The sequence below is a fragment of the Malurus melanocephalus genome, unplaced genomic scaffold (assembly GCF_030028575.1).
Source record: "Malurus melanocephalus ecotype Western Australia unplaced genomic scaffold, MMel_1.1 scaffold_80, whole genome shotgun sequence".
Classification (NCBI taxonomy): Eukaryota; Metazoa; Chordata; class Aves; order Passeriformes; family Maluridae; genus Malurus; species Malurus melanocephalus.
Window position 1 is genome coordinate 235,819 of NW_026623312.1, and position 23,122 is coordinate 258,940.

The window sequence follows — 23,122 nt, forward strand, 5'->3', positions numbered from 1 at the left end:
GGAGATGGTTGGATAGTCAGGAAAGTTCACATAATAGAGCCATTAGAAGTTGTTCAGAACTCATATCTGGCCACAGACTTTAGCTGGGCTCAAGAATATCATATCAAGAATATACTTCTTCCCACAAGCCCTGTACAGCTTCAAGGAATGCTTTAGAGAAATGGAAGGGTGCATGGCAAACCGTTTCCACACATGCGGTTCTTTTAATAACAAGTTAAAAGACCAAAACTAATGAAAACAAAATACTCAGTATGACATAAATATTCTAAAAAGCACTGATTGAAGTTCACATACTTCCTTTCTCCAGTATGTCTAACACATCTGTAATTTTTTTTCCATTTTGTTGAATTGGCTCCTCATCCACCTTTACAACTGMCTTTAAAAAATACTTCCTTTCCTGGCACTAGATATAATCACTGCTGCTGACTGGCTTAAGGCAACACTTAAACATTCTACAGTGAAGGAATAACCCGTACCAGCAGCACAAGCTTCACATTTCAAAATGACCAGCAATCCTTATATCCATACTTCAGTACTTCAATAAGTTTATTTATAAAGTAATTTAGTTTTACAGAGGAAAACGTTAACAATATAGAAGAAAATGTCAACTTAGTCATAGTCTTAAATGGTGTGCTTCAGTTTCTGAATCAATTCATAGCAAACAAAATCACAATCGTCAGTACAGCAGATGTTACAGGTAGTTGCAGATTTTATTTAATACAATTGAAGAGTTGACTAATGCAAATTTTCTTCAAAAGAACATAAGGGAAGTTGAATTAAATCTGTAATGATTTCAACCCTTTAGCTGTACGTACTTTATACTTAATTAGCACCAATGTGCCACTTAAGAGAGGAAAACAGATCGAGTTCTTGAGCTTTGAACAAACAGGAGGAAGGCATAACCCTTCATGCATAAGCCACACCACAAAGCACTGGCTTCCTGTTCTCTGCGAGGCATGCAGTGCCGCCCTGAAAAGTGTCATTGTTTGGAAGCAATATCCAAGTCTGGGTCCTGAAACACAAACACCAATCGAGCGTTCTGCCTGAATTAACAACCCCACATCTTCTGGGGGGTCTGTTTTGCTTTTTAGTGGTAAAAGTGCCTTGCAAACCCAGCTAAGCTGCTGCTCAAGAATGAAGTACAACTTCAACATAGTGCAGTGCCATGCAGACACAGTAAAGTTCTGTTGCAAGTATTGGGATGACAAGAACTTGCTGAGAGCTCTTAATCGTGCAGTTTTCCATACTTATTCTGCATAACAAAATTATGTACCCAACCAGTGAGATAAAAATTTCATCTCCACAGTTTAGTAATTTTGATCAAACATGCTTAAAAAATTGCAAAGTTTTTCTCACAGTTGGAAATGTGTCATAGAGAACTGTGTTTGCAGGGTGTGTTTTCTTAAAAAGCTATGAATGCCTTATTTTAAAATGATTAATGCTTCATGAGCTGTAATCATTTTCTTAAAGGCAGTGAACTGTAACCCATACTGGAAACAAGTTCTTCTGATCAACAATATAAATGCTTAAAAATGACAAAATACTCTGTTTTCAGTAAAATCAATAGAGACCCTAACAAATTTAAGCATTCTGTACTCTGAAATGTTAATTATTTAAAAGGAAGCACTTTTGTTTTCCAGAAGAATTGAAGGAGGACTTGAAGACAGCTTTGACTTCCCAGAAGCATCCAGAGCTGAGGACAATTTAAAGATAAGGGTTTCTGTAAAGCTGAATCTGTACAGAAAGTCCCACTGAACCTAACATTTTCAATGGAAAGACAAGTTAAACCCCTTTAAATAAAGCACTGCTTTATTGTACTACTACCAAACTGGAATACTTCCCCAGTCCAATCTTCAATATGGCCAATGTAATTGTTGTTTATGCTGACTTCCTTTTAAGTTGCACAACCTACAAGAAAAAGTGAAATGCACACACAGCACAAATCCTACTGCATCTATCAGTGCTTACATACGGGATTAAGAACAGTGCAAATACTAGCATTTAGCCTACTTTCATTCTTGAACTACACTATTGCTATAAATGCATAAGCATTTTGTAAGAACAAAAACCTATTATGGAAGAGTTTCTAAGTCAAATTTACTGTAAAAGCACCTTCAGTTAGTTTGTATAAATTTACCATATCTTAAATAATTTTGGTTGTTTCAAAAGCTGAAATACTGTAATAACAAAAACAAATTGAAATTATGAAGTCATGTATAAGCACCAGATTATTTAACATTTACAGTGCAAGACTTAACATCGTTTTATTTACAGAAATTAAATCAACAAGAGAGACTATCGTAACTATCTCAATAACTATAAGCTTCCTAACACATTTAGAATATAACTCCCTAACTTAAACATGAAGGCACCTGGCTTTACATCTGGAAGAGAAACCTGTTGCTCAGAATTTGTAATGAAACCCCAGGCACCTGAGGATTAAGCAGCCCCCTGAACCCACAGCTGGGCAGCCAGTTACCCCTGGAGCAGCAGTGCTGTCTTGCACCACTGGACACTGGAGTTTGGATTCTTAAAGTAGCCTCTTTGCTCTTCACACCATAATGGCATGAGTGCAAAAGCAAATCACTACATTAAGTAAATGTTGGAAGAACTATGTTCGTATCTGAAATTACAATCTGAGAGCAAGTACATTAGAAGTAGCCAGACCCAAAGCCTGCCTTGTTTTCGAAATGAACTGTTACATCTAAAACAGCCACAGGTAGGTGAAGATAAAAAYTAAGTATTGTTCTCAAATCACCAAATTTGCTCAGGAAGGTTGAAGCACAGCACAGAAGCCTGGAACAGTGATTAGGCCCAAAATTTCATTAGAAACTATTTATGCATGTTTGTTCTAAAGAATTTACATTGTGTTAAAAAATAATACTTTGATTGTGCAATAAATAAAGCTATATCCCCCTCTCCTTCCCARAACCACTGTTGCCAGACTTCAGACCATGCAAGATCCAGTCACTTTCAAAAGCTGGATGATTGATGTACATCAAGGAGCTGAAGTCACTCAACTGGGCAGGCCACTTTTCAGTCCAAGGTCAAAGTATAGAAGCATTCTAAGAAGGAGAGATGCTAAAAACCTCATGCTAAAGGAGGGAGTTGATGCAGTACTAGAAACTGCACACTAGTACTATATTCCTAGCACCTCACACCTCTAGGTTTTTTTCCTTAATGTCTCCTTATTCCACAAATTCTTTGATTTCAAGAACACTAACTGACTGTTCATAATCTGAATAACCCCTAACACGGCAGCATTCTCAAATTGACAGTGTTTGTGTTTTTCAAGTATCTCAACACCAGCTCTCAAGTCTGACATGCTAACAGTTCCTGTTTCCCTGTGTCTAGCTCCCGTAAAGTAAAAACTCACAGAACTAAAGCCTGTATCTCACTTGTTATTTCTTCACGGTTTTATGGAAGATAATGTAAACAGTACTTCTAAACTTAGAAATACAATTATAAAAGGATGGTGAAATAAGAACATAAACAATAGTAAACAAAATGTTCACTGTGCAGGGCATGATGGAGCCCACAAAGTGGATCACATGCCACCACACTTACATAGTTTTAGAATAAACCTTAATAAGGAAGCAGAAAGCAATGCTACTACAGCAAACGGTACCCTTATACAAAGAAGTAAGTTATTGCATATTTATCACATTTATTTGCAACTCACATTAAGGCTAGGTTTACTAAAATCATGACATATGTATAAGCTTCACTTTGGGTTGCTTAATGAAGCAACCAATGTCTCATACTGAACCAATCTTTCACTAGGAAGAAAAAAACGAGACAGTAAACAGAGGGCAGCCAGCATCTCCTATTCATAGGACATGCTTCCATTGTTCTAAAGACTTCCTCATGCCTGGGACAGGACTTCCCAAACATGACAGATGCTCCAAGTTCACTGTTTCATCAGCATCCCCATTATTTCACAGAGCACTAAATGATCTATAACTAATTTATCTGAAAAGTCAATGTATACATAAAAAGATTTCCACAGCCTGTTATTTAATTATGCCTTAGGAGAGTCCTGTTTACTCCACAGGCAGAGTAGCAGCCTCAGGATATGATACAAACTTCTGCCTCACCATGAGTAAAGGCACTTTTGCTGGGAAATCAACTAAAAAAGCACTAAAGAAGCAACTAAAGATTAGTTTTCACCTGAAGCTGAATAACATAACCTCCTCCAGCATTATCCTACCTTCTCAGTTACTTTTCTTTGTCATTATATGGCCTTTGGATACATTTAAGAAAAAAAAAAAGTGAGTCAAAGCTAGATTGAGCTATTTCACAATTTGGTCTTGAAAAACAAGGCCCTCAGAACCCTTGTCCTCCAGAAGGAGGAGATGCTGTAGTCCATTTCTCCTGTTGACTGATACACAAGTTGAGCGCTCCCAATGGCCAAAATTATTACAGCATTAGAGTATCAAATCACCTGGTGCCAGGCAGGTGAATAAACCAGGAGAAAGTTCTAAAGCTATTTCTGTGGAAAAGACTAGGTAACAGATCAGGTAGGGTAGATGAAGTAGGGTGGTTGAAGGAAGACCAGGATTTTGGTTTTGGATGACATATGAGTTGCATAAAAACTCAGTGCATGTACATACACTACAAGGGTGTAGTTCATTCAATTTATGAAGTTATTGATTACCTCTATTCTAGAGAAAAGTCCATTTTTAAATCTGGGACATGCTTGCTATCACAAGCTGCTGTGACAAATTGTTTCAGTGCATTTCTCTCCACTGCAAAGCACATGCTCAAAACCCACTAATTTGAAGTTGATGTAATGCTCATCAYCTCAACTCCTACAGGTTTTTTGTTCCTCCCCTCCATCCCCAACCCACCTTTCACATTTTTCCTAAGAAAGCACTGTAGCTGAAAATGACTGAGGCTAGATYATTTAAATGCTAACTGCAAGTGCAATTCAATACTACTGGAAATATACATTGCAGATACACTACACAAGAGATCTGAGGACAACAGCACAGAATACAATACTGAACACCCTTGGAATAGATATTGGAAGCCTGATTAAGCTGCTCAGTGTCACACAATGCCTCTATTATCCATGCACCTGCCTTCCTCCTCAGTGAAATCTACAGAGGCTTATTTACATTCAGTATAAATTCTACACAAGTAACCTCTCACAGACAAGTTTAAGCTTTTCTTTTTTTTCAAGCAGCTGCTTTGTAACTTCTCCTTATGCAGCTGTGGGCAGTGCACAAGAGCTAGACACTTTGAAGGGCTGAGTTCTACCCAATTTGAGTGTCATTATCAAAGACTAAGGAAGAGTAGGTACAAAAAGTCAACATGCTATAGATTTGACTCAAGTACTAGTGATTGCCAGCCAACAAAAACTATCAGTGTGAAGGAGGGAAGGTATTTGGAGCAAACAATCAGTACAGAGAAAGGATGATAGGCTGAGGCTAGGTTTGAAATGTGCAACTTGGTTTCAAAATCACTAGGACAGAGGTGTCCTCTGAGAATTAGTTTCATTGCCACTGCGTAATATTGCAATGTACTACAAAATAATGACTAACAAGTCCAATAATTTACATCAGAACAGTTAAAAGATTAGCAAGCTGGTATACCCCAACAGTTTAAAAAAAAAAAAAAGTCAATGACATTCTACAAAACACACAGCAAGTTAAAATAAAAAAAAAATTTAAAACCACATAAAATAAAACACAAGTAAAAAGAATGCCCTCTAATGCACAGCTAGGAACAAGTGAACTGAACATTGGAAAGGTACTTCTGTGGACAAAGGCTAGACTGCATTTAAAGTGCAACACTTGACTATGCCACTCCCATACTGCAAAGAGAACAAACCCTTCCAAACCAGCAGTCAGTCCCTGCATTGCATTTAAAAACAAACAAAACAAAACAAAATAAAAAACTCCTGAGAAAGAGTAAGGCTGGATTAGAAACCCCCTCAATTGCAACAGGCAAGTCTGAATCTTATTACTAGTAAGTTTGCTGTCAGAGGTCAAAACTTTTCATTATGGCATCATGGTCAAACTTGAAACTCAAGAAAGCTCTTGATGAGAAAGCAAATTTGTAATGGCCATTGCATGCCACAGAATGTCCCTCTACATGTTCTGGCAGTGGGTCTTCACTGGAGCAACACATCTCATATGCTGCTTCTGCTTAAAGAGAAAAAAACATGAAACAAATTTTAAACCAGCAATGAAAGTACCAAAACCAACACAAATCCATACCTCAAACACATATTCAATTAATATTAATAACAAAACCTGTATGTTTGGTCATAAACAGAAGAAGGTAACTCAAACAGCCATATTTTACAAGTTGTCTAGAGACTAGAATAAATCCTAAAAATCACAGCAATCTGGAAGTACTTTCAATAGCCAGTTTTACACATGTAATATTGTTTCACAAGCCATTTCTTAATAAGGAGGGAAAACTGCACTATTTCCTGAGCAGCGCTCTGTGCAGTCTGCTGCATCTTATTACTAGCAGGACAGAAAACCTTGAACCAACACTCAATTACCTGCACTGTGTTGACTCAGATGCTGTTTTCCAAAACCAGCATTTAGTTACTCTTTTACTCAGCCACCTGGCATATCAGTTTATAATTAAGGAGAAGAATTGCAAAACCAACATGAAACAGTATATTTTTCATTAAAAAGACTAGCTTGGGAAAACATGGCTTTATAAGATTTGGTAGGCTGGCATGAGGAAAAGCCCTCAACCATCATTATTTGGGTGCCATTAGCCTGTAGCACAGCACAGTGGACAAAAATTCTGATTGCACTTGCCTGTTTCAAAGTTATCTTGAAGTCTTCTTGGATTAAGCCTTTTTTCACATTTCTGGTGAAGAAAATGACCACACATTACACATATTATGATAAATAAATGGCACTGTATTTGTCAGGGGTATAGTTTAAGTGTCATCTAAAAGGTATGCTGGTTGTATTTGCTTCGATACACCTCATGTGTGAATTATTTTACCTGTAACTCAGCATGACTTTCTGCCATGTTATTTTATGCAGCAAACGTGCTTCAAGTCTGCAAGTCTTTCAGAAGCATGCAGTCTTTAAACAGTCAATAAAACGTTTTTAAAATGCAGACTTGTAGGGGAAGATTTTGAGTACTTTCTAATAGTTTTTAAATGGAAGGGTCTTGCATATGGTGGTGTGGAATCAAAGCTGTACAGGAAGCCCACTCTACAATCTTATTGTCAAGGGGAATGCATTTGAAAACATGCTGCTAACTGCCCGTTAAATGAACATGCTTAGAGACACAAACTTAGAACTCTCCAGGGAAGAACTGTTTTAGCCCCAGGCATCGCTGCTGTAAGTATACAAATACAGAAAAAATATAGCTCTTTGCACTCAGCAAATTAAGAGTTCTCTGGGCTTCAAATTGCATCAGAAAATTATCAGTGGGACACAAAATATTTAAACTTCAAAAGGCTGACAATCACAAAAACGCAAGTGAAACAGAAATAGAGAAGTATTTATACAAGTCTGTGAAGCACCTACAAAGTAACTGTGGAGTATTAACAGTTCCACTTGTTTCCATGAAAATCCTACAGATCACCATTAATAATGTTTTTTTYCTATCTACCCAAAATTCAGAGCAGTCAATTCCTTAACTTTTCATTATTCTATATTCAGACTCAAACATAACTAACAATTTCTTGTTACGGTGAGGATTTCACAGGACGACTTTATGGTTTCTGTATGCTCACATGAATAACAGAAAGAAGGCAAAAGCCATAAGCCAGAATGGGAAGGATCTGGTTTACGGCCTGTAAACAAGAAAAACTAAAGCCAGGACAAGCCAGCTTGCATGGAGAACTGGGGGCTCACTGTTGCACAAGAGCCAACCAAGTGGTTGGCTTGGCTGAAGAGCCATAAAAAACAGGGAATCAAAAGTACATTCAACTATAAAAGGGACCACCTCTCAGTGAATCACCTCCCATCGAGAAGTGGACAAACACAGTTAGTTACTGCAAGGGAAAGTAACAAGCAAAGAGYATCACACTGGAATTTACAAACTGCTGCAAACAACTCCAGTGTATGACTGAAAAAACTGTATGAGATTCTGGCATCCAAGCTAACTCTCAATATTTTTGCTGGAAAGAAGGGGAATAATAAGCATCTGCATTACCACTTCTGAGTGTTGCATAACAAAAGCCCATGCTTACAGTAAGACAACCATACATGAATAAGACATGCACTACACTCAGCTATTACTAAACACTACTGAAGGCTTTTACATGACAGGAACCTGGAAGCTGCAAGACTGTGTACTGAAACAACTGACAAATTTTCAACGGCTAGAATTATTATTTCTAAAATGCAAACTTTGAAATTTCGTATGCTTGCCTATAAATGTATAGGCATAAAAAGTAAGAAATGTCATACATCTACAAACATGTATCAAACGGTCTGATCAAATATACTTTTCATAGATATGCACTCTATTTCAGTAAGACGTTGTCATGGACATTTGTTAAGCAGTAATGACACAGCTACTGCGTATTTCTTACCAAGGTATGGTTTTGCTTAACTGGTTGACTGTGTAGTCCATTTGTTCGCTTCTTCTGGCTGGAAGTGTCTTGATTTTGCTTTCTGCCATTGTTCCTCATGCTCTGACCCTGCTTTTAAGTCAAAAACAAGTAGAGAGAAGAGTTTAAAGGGCAGAATTGAACATCTTTGCATTGATACTTCCTACTAAACTAGCTAAAACTTCCCTCCAAGTAACTTCAAAGCATGTAAACGGTTTCTTTCAAAGACAACTGAAGCCTGCTGAAACCAACCAAATGTAGACTCAAGCTACAAGGCCATCAGCTGTTACTCATTCTCTTTTGCACTATCACAGAAGTATTACGCAATAAATTCAGTTCACTGAGTTCCCATGTACTGATGCAGATATACTAGAAACAACACTAAAATGGCAAGTACTAATTACTATCTGTACATGAAACAACACAATTACCACCTGATGCCACCACATCTAGTGGTGAGTTAAATCACAGAAGTCCTAAGAGCATTCCTACACTCCGTGTTTTTCTTTTTGCATTCTATGGTGATGAAATTCACTACTTTCATCCTAGAGAAAATGAACAAAGACATCTGTTTTAAATAGTCCGAATGCCTAGGAAACAACCTACCTTTATTTTCAAAACTTCAGACGTCTCGGGATGATTATATGGCTTCTGTGGCTGTTTTGGCTTCACCCACTGCTCTCCTGAAAAGCCATCTGTAAACACCTGTTGACTACAGCGAAGTTTGGATCTAGTACAGAAAAACAGAGACAGTTTACAACACAACTTAAAATCTACCRCTGGCAGAAGACAATTGTGAAAGAATTTTCTTCTCTTTGAGAACAATCTGGAAGACAAGTTTAAGTAAACTAGTATCAGGTTTTAATGCTCTAATACCCTAAAAATGCTCACTGCTATTCGTATACTCCATGGACAAAAGGCCAGGTCCACATTAACATTTGTCCTGCTGTTCTCAGCATTAGTGTTGCCCTAACTCAAATTACTGGAAGCATGTCACAGGAACTACAGGTTTTAAAGTTTGTTTTACCACTTTTCACTCAGCTGAATCTGAAGCAAGCAGCACTTGTTCCCCTACTGATYCCCACAGGTTTTATGTAGCTAGATCCACTTCTTGGAGTACTTTACAGTCCTGCTTTAAGAGAGTTCTACTTTTCCTGTGCAGCGTGGCAAAAACACTGAACTTGAAGCAATGGAAGTTATCTACCTGCTTTAGCTAGTGGTTTTTTAATTCCCATAAACAGGACTGAAGAAATAATCTCAGTTCTGACACCTGTGTACCATGACATTAATCAAGTTCTCATCTTATTTACAATCCCATGACATAAAATCTATGTTTTTTTTTAAATTAACCTACTCTATTATTGGAACATGAATACTTGGAGAAAGAGAAAAGGACAAGTAGTTTTGTACAACCAGTGTTTTATAAGAAAGAATATAGAAGTGTTAAACTGACCTGGTTCTTACCTAGCTTTTTCCAAGTTGGGCTTAGAAGGTGTGCTCCCTGCAGATGAAAAACCATTGTCACTATCTGAGGAGTCTCCATTCCTTCGGGAAATCCATTCTCTCAACGGCCTGTGAGCAAGGAGAAGTACAACAAGATCCACTTACCAAAACAAATCTAAAAAAATTAAAGTTTCCTGAAAGACCCTGGCCTAGCATTTGCCTCATCTCAAACATACCTGATGAAGGGAATTGCCATAAAAAATTTGTTAGGTGCCAAACCCAGCTTGGACTTTGGGGTCATGTCATTTCTGTGGCATGGTAATTTGTCGATGGAAAACCACTCAATATTCTAGAAAAACAAGAAATAAAATCAAAATACCCTCTACTGTAGCCTTAACAGAATGTTACAAATGTGTATCAGCCACGATTATTTCCCTTAATTAAAAAAGTACCATGGAAGACTTAAATTAACGGGCCACAAGAGCGTTTTTCACAAAAGGTTAATTAACTCTTCCAACTGACACTACAGTAGCAGATGGTACAGCACAAACCCATTGCATGGTATCGCACCTAAAATATGAAAGGTATCAATCAGCAACTAAATTCTGAATAAGAGTTTCATACACAAACCAACCAAACCACTGCGCACAGAATGCCTTTAACAAATGTAGAGGCTTTAAATAACTTTCACTAACTTTTTACTTAAAATTGCCATCAATACTGGACCACCAATACTCGTTCAAAAATTATCAGGAGGAAGGGTATTTAGTTTGAGAGTAAGTTTCAGGTTTTGTGAGAAAAGAAACAAAACATGGGTAAAGGATACAATTTGTGTTATGGTTTATACACAAYAGTTTCAATAGTTAAAACTGTATACTTTGCAGAACAGGGAACAAAATCTGGAATTCTGACCACAGACAGTRTAGAAGAACCCAAGTGAGATTTTCTGTCGCAGAAGCTACTCCCAAAGCCCCAAGTCCATACATGATGCAAACTATGGAAATAAGTTACAAACTGAACAAAGTTCTCTATATAGTTCTACAGGGGATACAAAACCAGACTGCCTGGTTGTATTAAAACAGATGAAGACAATGCTTCAAAACTCTGTAATTGGAAGAACTCTTCAACATTCCCATTCTTCAACATACTGTTACTGTTCTACAAAGAGGGACAGTTATGGTACATTTTCAAAAAACCTCAAATTTCATCTTATTTCATCTTTTGAAAAGCAGGTCGCTAATGTAATAAATTAAGTTCTGTCCAGTCAACTACTTTCCCTATTTAGAAAGCTAGACATTTGCAGTGACAAATGTCTGTTCAGTGACATTTGCATGGAAATATAGCTGTTTTAAACTGAATTGCCAAACAAGAATAAAATATTCAAAATTTAAGGATTACAGATACCACAGACAAAGGTTCCAACAAGGTGCTACCTGTGCCTTAGCCTTTCCTTTTCACAATACCTTTGAAAAGCCTGAAGGTATATAATACATCCAAAATAGTTCCCATTTTCCATTTTCTTCCCAACCTCCTCCTTAAAACATACTATCCTTTAAATCTGGACAGTATTAGCCATGAAAGAGAAAACAATCCTTAGTTTGTCCTTCTGATATGTAGGTGTTTGCATATCCCCAGCAAAAAATTACAGCTTGAAAATATATATACATATACATGTGTAACTAAGAATAACATGAAATTATTAACAGACAACACTCGTGAGAAAAGCAGTGGAGAATGATATGGCAGCATGCTCTATTGTGTTTTCATGATGAATGGAGACGTCAGACAGATAGTCAAGCAGCAAGTCTGCACAAATCCCTACMGTGCAGAGATGCCACTAGTAACTAGCATTTGAGGTGTTCATTGTGCTTTGTGGGTTCATTATTTTACACATTCTTGGCATTAAAAATCAATCTCCACAAGGTTCCTGTAGACACAAACATGGTGACACATACCCTAATTTCCCTTCTGGTTTTGGGGTTGAATTTTGTGTTCTTGGGAACTCCTGGAATGATGTACAGCCGTGCTAACTGATCGTTAATTCGCAGCTCAATGTAGTCCTCTTTGCAGATATAATCTTTTATGTCAAACCCAGTTTCTTCAAACACCTGAGAAGTAATTAGATTAAATTAGTGTGTGTATATTCAGAAACATCCTTTCATAACCTATTATCCCAAGTGAAGGAATGACTGTTTTTCAGATACATCCATGAAAGCTGCAGGGAAAAACAAGCCTTTACACATAGATGTTTCCCCAGAAATAAAAAAAGTATCTACATGCTTTATATTTGTCTAAGACAGCAAACCTGTAATGCAAGGTGAAGCCACTCTACTACATCTTCATGCAGCAATTTAATAATATGGATGGGGTTAGTCCTCATCAACTTCTGAAATACTACAACCATGTAGGTACCATCAAGTGAAGACCACTTCAATTAGATTTAGCACAAATGCAACTTATAGTTTCAGATCTGTGCTGACTTCAGTGAAAGCAGTTAAAAGACGTATTTAGATATTAAAAACATCCAAATTCTTGGCCAAGCCTTGAAAAATCTATCAGTCAACCCAAAATGACAATCTAACTTGATGGATCATAGCAACAGTGCTGTTCACTAGTGGAATCTAAATCAGTTCTTCAAATTAACACTACCATCAAAAGGTATTTTCCCCCAGCATTACTGTGCCCCCTTTAATGCTTTTGCTAGTATAACCTGAAGAGGACATACTTCATGTCATTCCTTTCTGAAGCAGGTCTGTCTACTTTATCTACAAAACAAAACAAAAAAAAAAGCCAAACCCCCCCAGATTTCTCATATACTGATTCAGTCCAATTGAAGAACACTCTCTGCATCATACTACTTTCCCTCACCTTAATTTTCTCTCTGAAAAACTCAGGATGTATTATGTTGAATGAACACTAAGTTTATACCAGTAATGTTCTTTCGCAGGCCATTTTTAATATACAGCTTCACTACATATCTAGGTCTCCAGGAGCAATAAATACCACACATTATTTTATTTTTTAGATTTACTTGCCACATGCATTACTTTTCTATTTTGAACAAGAATCAAAGTTCTTYGTAATTTTTACATAAAATTCTATGACCTTCAACTCAACTTCCGAGCTTCTTTACATACATCCATGTACACAGACTAAATTCCCATCCCTCCATTTTTTTTAGTTATGGTGTCCCTTGAACTTAATATACCAAAAACCATAAATACACAAGATTTCCCAAGCACCACAAGTAATATTGAAACGTAAATTCACAGTTCAGCAGAGAACTTAAAAAATAATTCTCACTTCATCTAGAACATTAGTGCAAAACAATTTGAAACACAGACCAGTGCTTTTTAATTATATAACCACAACCTTGATTACCATTCTGGAACTCAGAAACCCAGCAGAAAGTACATCAGAAGATGACTGCAAGAACAGACTATTTATTCACGGAATATAAATAAAGAGATAACTAAGTAAAACACAGGTTTTCATCCAACACATATATTTTGGTTGCAGCAAAATTGCATTTCATTATCTTAAAGGAATTGATACAACTTACCTCTCTAGCAGCACAGTCATGAGGTGCCTCTTCTTTATTTACTTTCCCTTTTGGAAATCCCCAACCAGATTTTGCTAAATAGCCCTGAACCAAAAGAACCTACAAAGTACAAGGGAATGCAATTGTCAGACATGGAGGTGTTCTAACCAATTTTATTCAATGTCTTCCCTCCACCATCCCCTCATTCTCCACAAGGATATTTTAGCCTGAAGGAAGAAATCCATTAGGTTTGCTGTGTTCTAGCAAGAACAGCGGAATTTTTTGTGGAATCATGTAACTCAAAATAAGAAAACAAAAATAAACCTTAGAAAGAAAGTAAGTAGAAGTGTGTTTACTGTCTCAYATGTTATATTTCTGTACACAGTCACCAATATCAAGCAGCTGTCAGATCTCTGCAAATCTAACCGTGAATGTAAATTTCTCCAGAAGAAAATTGCAAACAAAAAAGAATTACTTCTGCCAGCATATGGCATCCTTCCCCTAGACAGTCCTTCACAGCTATTTCCATACTTACATTTTCAAGTGTCTCATCAAGAATAATTGCACCATAGGTTGGCACTCCCATTTTGTATTCTTTCCACTCATCTAAAACCTTTTGTACATCTTCACCTTGAGGCAGTAAAAAAGGGCAGTGATTGAAGAGTAGAGCAGCATGTTAAGGAAGATAAACTGAAGCAGTTAGTTCCAAATCACATACAAACTACAGAAGATTTCACTCAAAATTTAGGATAAACACTCCCTCCCTTATGTGCTTTCAAGACATAGTCTCTGGGAAGTAAACTACTATGAATAATCAATTACCAAACACTAAAAGTTGGAGTGCAYCAAGTCATTTGGCAATTCCTACACAAACCAATTTAAATACATAAAACAAAACAAAACCAAAAACAAAACAAACAAACAAACAAAAAAAAGACAAGAAAAAAGATTGCACAAGGCTGCTCATTTGAAGGAAGGTCCCCCCCTAATTCTGAAAAATAATGTAACCACATAACAGTTATTTTRAATACGTATTATTTGTAAACACATTCTCTTCATTTTGAAGCAAATGAGAGACAAAAATTCAGTTCCTTGGGATTGAATTAAGTGGAGATAAATTTTTCCACAATGATTCATTAAGGTTTTGGCACAGAATCCTATCTTTAGTATTTACAGTGCAAAAAAATTCTTTTCAATGGCATGCAGTCACAGAAATCTGAATTCTAATAAAATTATCAAAACTTAACAGGCAGAAAAAACTTAAATAACCTGCTTAACTCTAAAATTTTGAGAGAAAATCTGCAGATCCTTAACGAAAGTATTAATATTATAGATTACATATATTACACTGCCAATAAAGAATACTTCACAGAGTAGTACTTAAAAATGACACTGCATCAGAACTACTATTTGTGGCAACTAGAGAAGGACAGATGTAATGAATATATAACATCTATTACACTGCATTTTTTCTGCACTGCCTAAAATTACTAGAAGTATTTTGTAGATCTGAAAAGGATTTATAATTAAAAACATACATTAAGTAATTTTTTTTAAAAACCATAATATGAACCAACAGAACATTACCATATTTTTAGAGTTTACTGTTAAAATAAAAGCCGTAACGTTTCAAAGAAATCTGTATTATGAAACTAACATTAAAGCACACKGTGTAGTGAAACCACAGACACTATTAACCTCAAAGTTAGAAGCAATTATTCCAATCTTGCATCAAGAACATATGGGGAAAGGTTACAATTAAAACACTTGTTGTTGGATGAACTCCATTAAGTTTTCTCTAGCAATGACTAGATAGTACACATTCCAACAGCCCTTGCAAGCAATAAAAAAAAGTAGAGGCATCCATTTGAATTCAGTGAAACCGCATCCTCTACCCTACCAACAGAAACTTCCATCAAATACTGCCCATGGGGAAAAACGTGCCACTTTCAACTACTTTTAACATTTATGTCACTACTTACGTGAAAATTAATTTTACTGTGGAGTTCAGTTTGAAGAGCTCCAACAGCTCATCCTTGAAACCTACCTAGCATGTGAAGTGCAACCMTGAGGAAAAATCCTCAAAGATCAGAAACGGAGAGTTTTCCACAGTTTTTTGGAGTCCAAGAGGCATCTCTCTTGTGAGTGCCACAAAACTATGATGCAATGAACTCAGTAACCACATGCCTAGCAATACTAACTTTTAAACATCAACACATAAACTGACACTATCATATTATGAAATATCTTTAACAATAATCAGTTTGCACTTTACCACTGAGACGAAAATAACCACAATAATAAAAGAGGATATCAGCTTTAGCGAAGTCTCTTATCCCACACTGAGGTAATCCTGGTGTGTTTTGCATGTAGAAATCCAAATAAAACCAATGGGCAAGTTCAATCTGAAAACACACTCTGATTGCATTGTCTCTCTCTTCACTTGGAATGTGCAAAATAAATCGGCTGCCAGGAAAGAAAAAGAGTAAGATTAGCCAAATCTATTGACTTAAATACAGCTAACAATAAAAACATTGCAACAGTACAATTCTTGATCTATTAGCACAGACAAACAGACCACCAGACCCTCCTCATGTTCTGCAGGGACAGTAAAAACTTTTCCCAAAGTAAAATAAAACTTTTAAAGTCAAGAAGGAAAATTGATGATGATGTTTCAGAAACATCATTACAATATACTAAGTAAAATAACTTGTGAAAACAGGGAGGGTGAGGACAATCTACACAAATGGCTGTATTACAAAAATAAAAGCATTTTTACAAGCCCATTAAAGAACATCTGCAAACTCTGATAAGAGATTCCAGTGTGTATTTTTTTCAGGACACAAGTTAAACATAGTCAAGTATTTTCACTTAAAACCACAATAAACGAATAATTTATGTAGATTTTAAAATTCARTACAATCCTACTCATTTTCTCAGTCTGAAACACAACATGGACAATTGGGCAATTTTTCAAGTCCACTTGATGTTTTAGCCCAGACATTGTCACACAAACAGAGTAACTGAGATAAAAGCTTAAGCAGCATTGTGTGACAATCATTTTACTTAAGCAGAAGAAGCTTTATTTATTTATATCAAAAGCAGTACTTCCTTTTTAAAATTTAAGGTCATACACTCCACTGAACTTAAATCATTTGATGGAGATCTTTTACATTTTACTGCCAAATGCCTCCAGCTAAATTCCAAAAGTGCATAATATCATTACTTAAACCAGAAATACTGTATCTTTACTTAAAATCTGTCAAGTATGAATTGTTACAGGATCTCAGAATTGGTTGCCTCCTCCAAGGCAGTCTGGCCAAGGACAGAGACAGAAGGTCACTGGTACAGGCACACACTTGACACTCACTCTCCAGGGTACCTGCTCATTCACAAATCTCCCAAGCACCAGCACAGGTCTCCCTTTCCACCCAAGAGCCCTGCCCAGATCCCAGACCTTCACACAGCTCCCTGCCTCAACAGATGATGGAGTTTGAAGTGTGCTAGTGAGTACACATGCACAACAGGTCTGGGGAACAGAAGATRCTTGTCCCCCTGCCAGCCCAACTGCCAGTGCTCTGCCCCTGAGTCCCCTCATTCACACAATATCCCCCTCAGAAGCTGGTTTCCAGCACACTCATCACTAACACYCCAGATGCTGGAAATTGAGATTCACTGCCTTGTGAGTGGCTGACACTGAGATATGCTCCCTCACTCCAGTAGCTGACACCTTGCCCACTCTCACACACAGCTCCCATCAGTAGTAGCTGGTACTTCATTCTTGCAGCACACATATACAGAGGCAGAAAGTGGAATTATCCAGAGAAAAACTGAAGAAGATATTTACTAAGAATACGTAAAATAGACACTTGGGCAGAAGGCTCAGCCAGAGGAGTGTGCTAAMTTGCCCAGTTTTACAACCAGGCTCATTTATAGCCCTTTCTGCCTATCCTTGCTTTGTCCCACCTTGCTTCCCTTTTCCTGTGGCATTCCTCTCAGTCCACCGTGTGGGATCCCCCCGGGTCTAAAGCCCTACCAGATACAAAGGCCAGGCTGAGTGATCCTGGGAGTGATGCCTGTGGTTTCTTGGCAGCTGCTCAACTAGTGCAATTAACAGGTTTGTTTCTTGCCATTGTGTCCACTTCTGATTTCTTAGGTGTGTGGCCACATACTTTTAAATTCTGATTTCCCCACTTTTTCCCTGTTTTCCATGAGCAGGTACCTACCCAGATAAACTTGCTGGAATKAACATTTCTATACCCCCTCATCAATCAGTGGCCAGGTTTTGTTTTCACACCACTTTCCTTATCATTCTTCTTTTGGAATTGTGCCCTTGTATGGTTTATACGTGAGTTTCTCATCGGGTCCTTGGCCAGATATCCTTAAAGACCTTGGCAGGCCTGAGAGGTTCACTATGTGAACCTCATGAATTTCAACAAGGCCAAGTGCAAGGTCCTGCACCCAGGCTGGGACAATCCCAAACAAAACATAAATACAGGTTAAGCAGAGAATGGATGGAGAGCAACTCTGGGGAGGAGGATTTGGGGTGCTGGTGGATGAGAATCTTGACATAAGCTGACACTATGAGCTTCCAGCCCATTCTTTTGATGGAACACAATGCAGGCAGCAGGTTGAGGGAGGTGATTCTCATGCTCTATTCTGCTCTGGGGTGCTGCATCCAGCTACTGGAACCCCAAAAATAGAGGACGGAGATGTGCTGGAGCAAATCTTCATTGAGGTCCTCCAGTACCTAAAGGAGGGGCTGTGAGAGAGCTGGAGAGGGGCTTTTCACAAGGGCATGTTGTGACCGGACAAGGGGGAATGGCTTTAAGGACACAAAGGGCAGGTTTAGATAATAGGAAAAAATTCTAAACTGTGAGGGTGGTGAGGCACTGGAACACACTGCCCAGAGAAGCTGTGGATGCCTTATCCCTGGAAGTGTTCAAGGCCAGGAGCAACCTGGTCTAGAAGGTGTTCCTGCTCATGGCAGGGGGGGGTCAGGATGAGAAGATCTTTAAGGTCCTTTCAACCCACACCATTCYAWGACTTTATGACTGTCTCTTGCATAAATAACTTTATTCACCTCAAAATTTTCCTACTTTTCATTTGCAACTGCCAATACAACCCCCAATTTCTTCTGAAGGCTCTATTCTGAGTGCTGAAAAGATCCTTTCTCTATAAAGCTAATGAAATTACAAGATACAAACTTAAGTCTACTTTATCTATCTCACTGATGATATTTTCTTGCCCCAGCACTGCTGCTGAACATAAATCTAAAGATACAAACATGAATTAGTATAAAAGAGGACATTAAGCCAGGTATTAGGCTTAGAGAACAAGAGCAGAGCCAATTAGAATGCTGCTTATTAATCAAAAAGTTAACTTCTAAATTACTTGGACCAACYGAAGTGCTAATAACAGTCATCTCTTGATTGCACCAGGTGCAGGTGTCCAGGTGCTGGCAGTGAGGGGTTGGACAATGCTGGACACACTGATGCGCACAGCTAAGGCAGCTGCTGAGATGGTGGTGCCTCTAGGGAAGWGTATTTAAGAAAGGAAAAAAATGCCAGACAGGCAGGGGAAGTGAAAAAAAAGGACAAAACAGAAGTGCAAACACAAAAGCTGGAGAAGGAGGAAGAGGATGTCCACGCTGTGGAGGATCATGCGCTGGAGCAGATAGATATGAGGAGCTCCTGAAGGAGCCTCAGCCCATTGGGGTGATCCCACACCGGCAACAGGGGCAAAGCAAAGAGGAAAGGAGCAGCACAGAGGATGTGTCATGGACTGAACACAACCCCATTCCCTATCCCCCATGAGTTGCTCACAGGGGAAGAGTTAGAGGAGTAAAGAAAGAAAGGAYGAATTTGACATAAAGTTTTCCTGGGAAAAACAGAGACGTAGAGGAACCTGTTGTTCCAATTTTTTTTTTTTTTAAGAGGCTGGGTGAGCATCTGGCTCTTGAGCAAGGTGAACCAGCTACAGTCCTTGAAGTCAAAAGATGGGGTGGGGTAACATCACTTTTTTTGGGTTTTTTTTTGGTTTGGTTTTTTTTTTTTTTGTTTGGTTGGGTTTTTTTGTTTTTAAGACAAAGGGAGGGAGTATCAAGGACCTGCAAAACCTACATTAAGTCTCTGCACCTCCACTTCTTTATTCAGTAAAACACAAGGCAGTATGACCAAAAACCTGACATGGACACCTAAAACTTTTTTATTTAACAATACCCAATAATTGAGAAGGAAAAATTGCTTGGCATTTTCTACCAAAATTCCCACTCATATCATATAGATTGAAGAATCTGGGAAATAACAGGTATTTTTATAACCCATTTGTAACATTAACACTATTATAATACAACACACCATTTTGAAGCTAGAAGATGACAGTAAGTCAGAAAAACACAGTAAGACAGTGGCACTGACCCTATTACAACGTAAGATTCAAATAYTCATGTGCCCTTCTATCAGTCACCCATGGAAGTGACACTAACAGGCTGTATCAGTTTTGCGAACACTGAAATCCCCCTCTGGATTATCTGAAAAAGTCTTAAACCCTGCATCATATGTGAGAAGGGAACTGAAAGACAAGTTCCTCTCTCTGCAGGGAGGTCAAAGGAGATACAACAGAAACACAAACTTCAAAGACCAGGTTTAGGGAATTGAAAATTTACACACGTATCATAAACTCTGACTCCTGCATTAGGTAAGTGCAAAACAATACTGAGCAGGGCAGTATTCCTGTGGTATTTTCACTTCTAAATATTTTCACTCACTTGAAAATAATAATTACAGTAAGTAGGGTATCTTTCCTCTTTAGTAATCTTTCCCTCTTGTATGTTAATATGTCATAAGGAGTCCCATGGAGGTGGCAAGACAGAAGGATTATTTAATGCCAAATCTCATACGCAGTTTGTATCATCACGTTCTGAAGATGACAGACAAATTATAAAGTTTGAAGGGCTGCACCACAGATGATCCGAAGTTGACACCATACTGGCARAACGCAACTTCACCCTTTTCAAGAACACAGAATCCATGACTTACGAAAATACAAATACAAAGCCCCTCAAACAAGGAAAGTATTCCATTTTGAAAGAATCGACAAGCAGAAGAGGGCAGCTTCAGACCGAAGGGTGTCCCTGTGGCTCTTCCCTTTCCGTCYGCTGGCACGCTCCCTTCCAGCAGAGGTAACTCAGCAGAAGACACTCCCTCCCACCCTTCCAAATTTAACCAGACCTCCGAGCAGCAAGTACCACATCAGTGCTCGGCTACACGTCAGCCCCACACTCCCAGCTCTTCTTTCACCTGCGCAAACACCGCCGACGCAGTTTTACCTTTTCCGGCTCAAACCTCGCAAGAAATCCCCACAATGTTCTCTCACTTCCCCCGCGCACTCGGCTCCCGGCCCGCCGCCGGAGAAGCCCCGGAGCAGTCCAGAGGGTGCCGCGGGCAGCCTTCCCGCCCTTCCAGGACGGCTCCCATCGGGAGGGCGGAGCCTCGGGCACGGGGCGCACGGGGCGAGCCCCTTCCTTCCGCTTCCCGGCCACCGCGGGACGGCCGAAGCCGCCCCTCAACCCGGGCGGCCCCGCACCCCCTCAGCATCCCGGGCCCGGCGTCCCGCAGGGAACCGGGCGGGGGCAGGCGCCCTCCCTGCCCTCCGGCAGCAGCGGCACCGTAGCCCCGGGGCCGCCCCCCGCCTCACGGCCATACCTGCATAGGTCGTCCAGGACGCTGCTGGGGATCTCGGCCCGTTTGGTCTCCATGGGGAAGCGCGGTTCATCCCGACGCGGCGGAGGCCGGAACGCGGAGAAGCGGCGGGGGGCGGGGCCGCGCTGCGGGGGGGCGGCGGAGCGGCGGCTCCCGGGGCCAATCGGCGCGCGCCGGCGGCGGAGCGGCGGCCAATGGGGCGGGGCGCAGGGCGGGAGCGGGGCGCTCAGGTGATCGCGGATGGCCAATGGGCGGCGAGGGGCGGGGCTGCTGCGAGCGCGCCGATAAAGCCGCGCGCTGAGACACGAGATGGGACGCGGCGAGACGGGACACGGGATACGACACGGCGGGACACGGACGGGACACGGGATACCACACGGCGGGACACTCACGGGACACGGGACACGACACGGGGGGACACGACACGGACGGGACACGGGATACGACACGGCGGGACACTCACGGGACACGGGACACGACACGGCACGGCTGAGATAGAGGGAGCAGATCCTGCCCCTCTTCCCGTCTTCAGTGAGGCACAGCTGGGGTGCCCTGTCCCGCTCTGGGCTCCGCGGGACAGAGACGGAGCCACGGGAGAGAGTGCAGCAGAGGCCATGAAGATGTGATGGTCTGGACCATTTCTGCCTTGTGGGGAAAGGCAGCGGGAGCTGGATCTCTTTAGTCTGGGGAAGAAAAGACTGGGAGGGGATCTCATTAATGAATATAAGTATCTCCAAGGCAGGTGCCGGGAAGATGGTGCCAGACTCTTTTTASTGCTGCCCAGCGACAGAAGGAGCAATGGCCATAAACTAAAACACAAGAAGTCCCACCTCAATATGAGGAAGAAACTCACATTGAGGTTATCAGAGCTCGGGAACAGCAGGGGAGGGCGCGGAGTCTCCCCCTCTTGAGACATTCAAACACACCTGGACGCGTTCCTGTGTCACCTCCTTCAGGTGACCCTGCCTTCGCGGCGCAGATATTGGGCGGGATGATCTCCAAACGCGAACATTTCTGTGATTCAGCGAAACAAAATCGGCTCCGGGTGACATTCCCGGAGGAGCATCCCTGCCAGCAGAGGGTATCGCTGCTCACTCCGCTGCAGCCGCTGCTGGCACTGCAGCCTCTGATTTCAATTAGCAGGGAGTATTTAATGCATTCTCCTCCTGTTTTTCTCCTCCCCTTCCTCGCCGAAGTGCCTGAACTCCYTCTGGCTGCCCTTTCCCTCAGCGAGTGGGGAGAGAATCAGCAAAATGAGAAAACTAATGGGTTCAGATAAGGACTAAATTGTCTAGTAAGTTATTATTATGCCTGTTAAATTATAAGGAAAGCAAAAGGTGCACACACAAGACAGCAAAACAAGAAATTAATCCACTGCTTCCCAAGACCAGGCAGGTGTTTAGCCATCTCCAAATTGGGGCTCCGTCATGTGTAACAGTGACTTGGAAAGACAAATGCCATAATTTTGAATGTCCCCCCTTTCCTTTTCTCCACAGCTTTATATCCTGAGCATGGTGCTGTGTGCTATAGAATATAATCAACACTGTTTTCAGTACAAAACCAAAACATGGATCCATAGTAGCTAAAAATAATTAACTCTACCCCAGCCAAAACCAGCATGCAGAGACATCAGTCTAGCATTACCCTGAAGACACAAACAATATGTATATTTACAAGTCATTTATTGACTGCTAGTCACAGAAAGTGAGAGGTGTCTCCTCTGCCTCCTTTCCAAAGTTATAACAAAGGAGATTCCACAATAGCTCCAGAAGTATAAGGGAAGGGCATTCAACCAGGTTCAGAAGGAGCAATACTCTAAGAAGATTTTGGAGTCCAGTCTTAGTAGGAGCAGCATATTTACATATATGTAAATATATTTATGCCTCTTTCATA

General features: G+C 40.0%; 1 protein-coding gene across 2 annotated transcripts; it reads right to left on the minus strand.

Moving 5' to 3' along the window:
- Positions 1-264: 264 nt before the first annotated feature.
- DCP2 (decapping mRNA 2) lies at positions 265-21,355 on the minus strand. 2 transcript variants are annotated; one of them, XM_057367498.1, is made up of 11 exons: positions 21,233-21,355; positions 15,841-15,992; positions 14,062-14,189; positions 13,548-13,646; positions 11,941-12,093; positions 10,222-10,334; positions 10,007-10,114; positions 9,149-9,272; positions 8,525-8,632; positions 6,786-6,837; positions 265-6,149 (listed from the first exon to the last, which is right to left on the minus strand). In XM_057367498.1, exons 1-11 carry the CDS (start codon positions 21,283-21,285, stop codon positions 5,986-5,988), a joined length of 1,254 nt encoding a protein of 417 aa, XP_057223481.1. In that variant the 5' UTR covers positions 21,286-21,355; the 3' UTR covers positions 265-5,985. The 2 variants fall into 2 exon arrangements, with proteins under 2 accessions (XP_057223481.1, XP_057223480.1); XM_057367497.1 differs by having other exon boundaries at positions 8,525-8,635.
- Positions 21,356-23,122: the final 1,767 nt, after the last annotated feature.

What these genes read in the sequence shown, in the direction of transcription:
- DCP2 (XM_057367497.1), bottom strand. Translation starts at nt 21,285, where the DNA reads ATGGAGACCAAACGGGCCGAGATCCCCAGCAGCGTCCTGGACGACCTA. An exon ending in ATGACTGTGCTGCTAGAGAG is followed by an intron (nt 12,094 to 13,547) that starts GTAAGTTGTATC and finishes ATTACTTCTCAG; the next exon opens with GTGTTTGAAGAAACTGGGTT. An exon ending in TCAAGATAACTTTGAAACAG is followed by an intron (nt 6,150 to 6,785) that starts GCAAGTGCAATC and finishes CTCTTTAAGCAG; the next exon opens with AAGCAGCATATGAGATGTGT.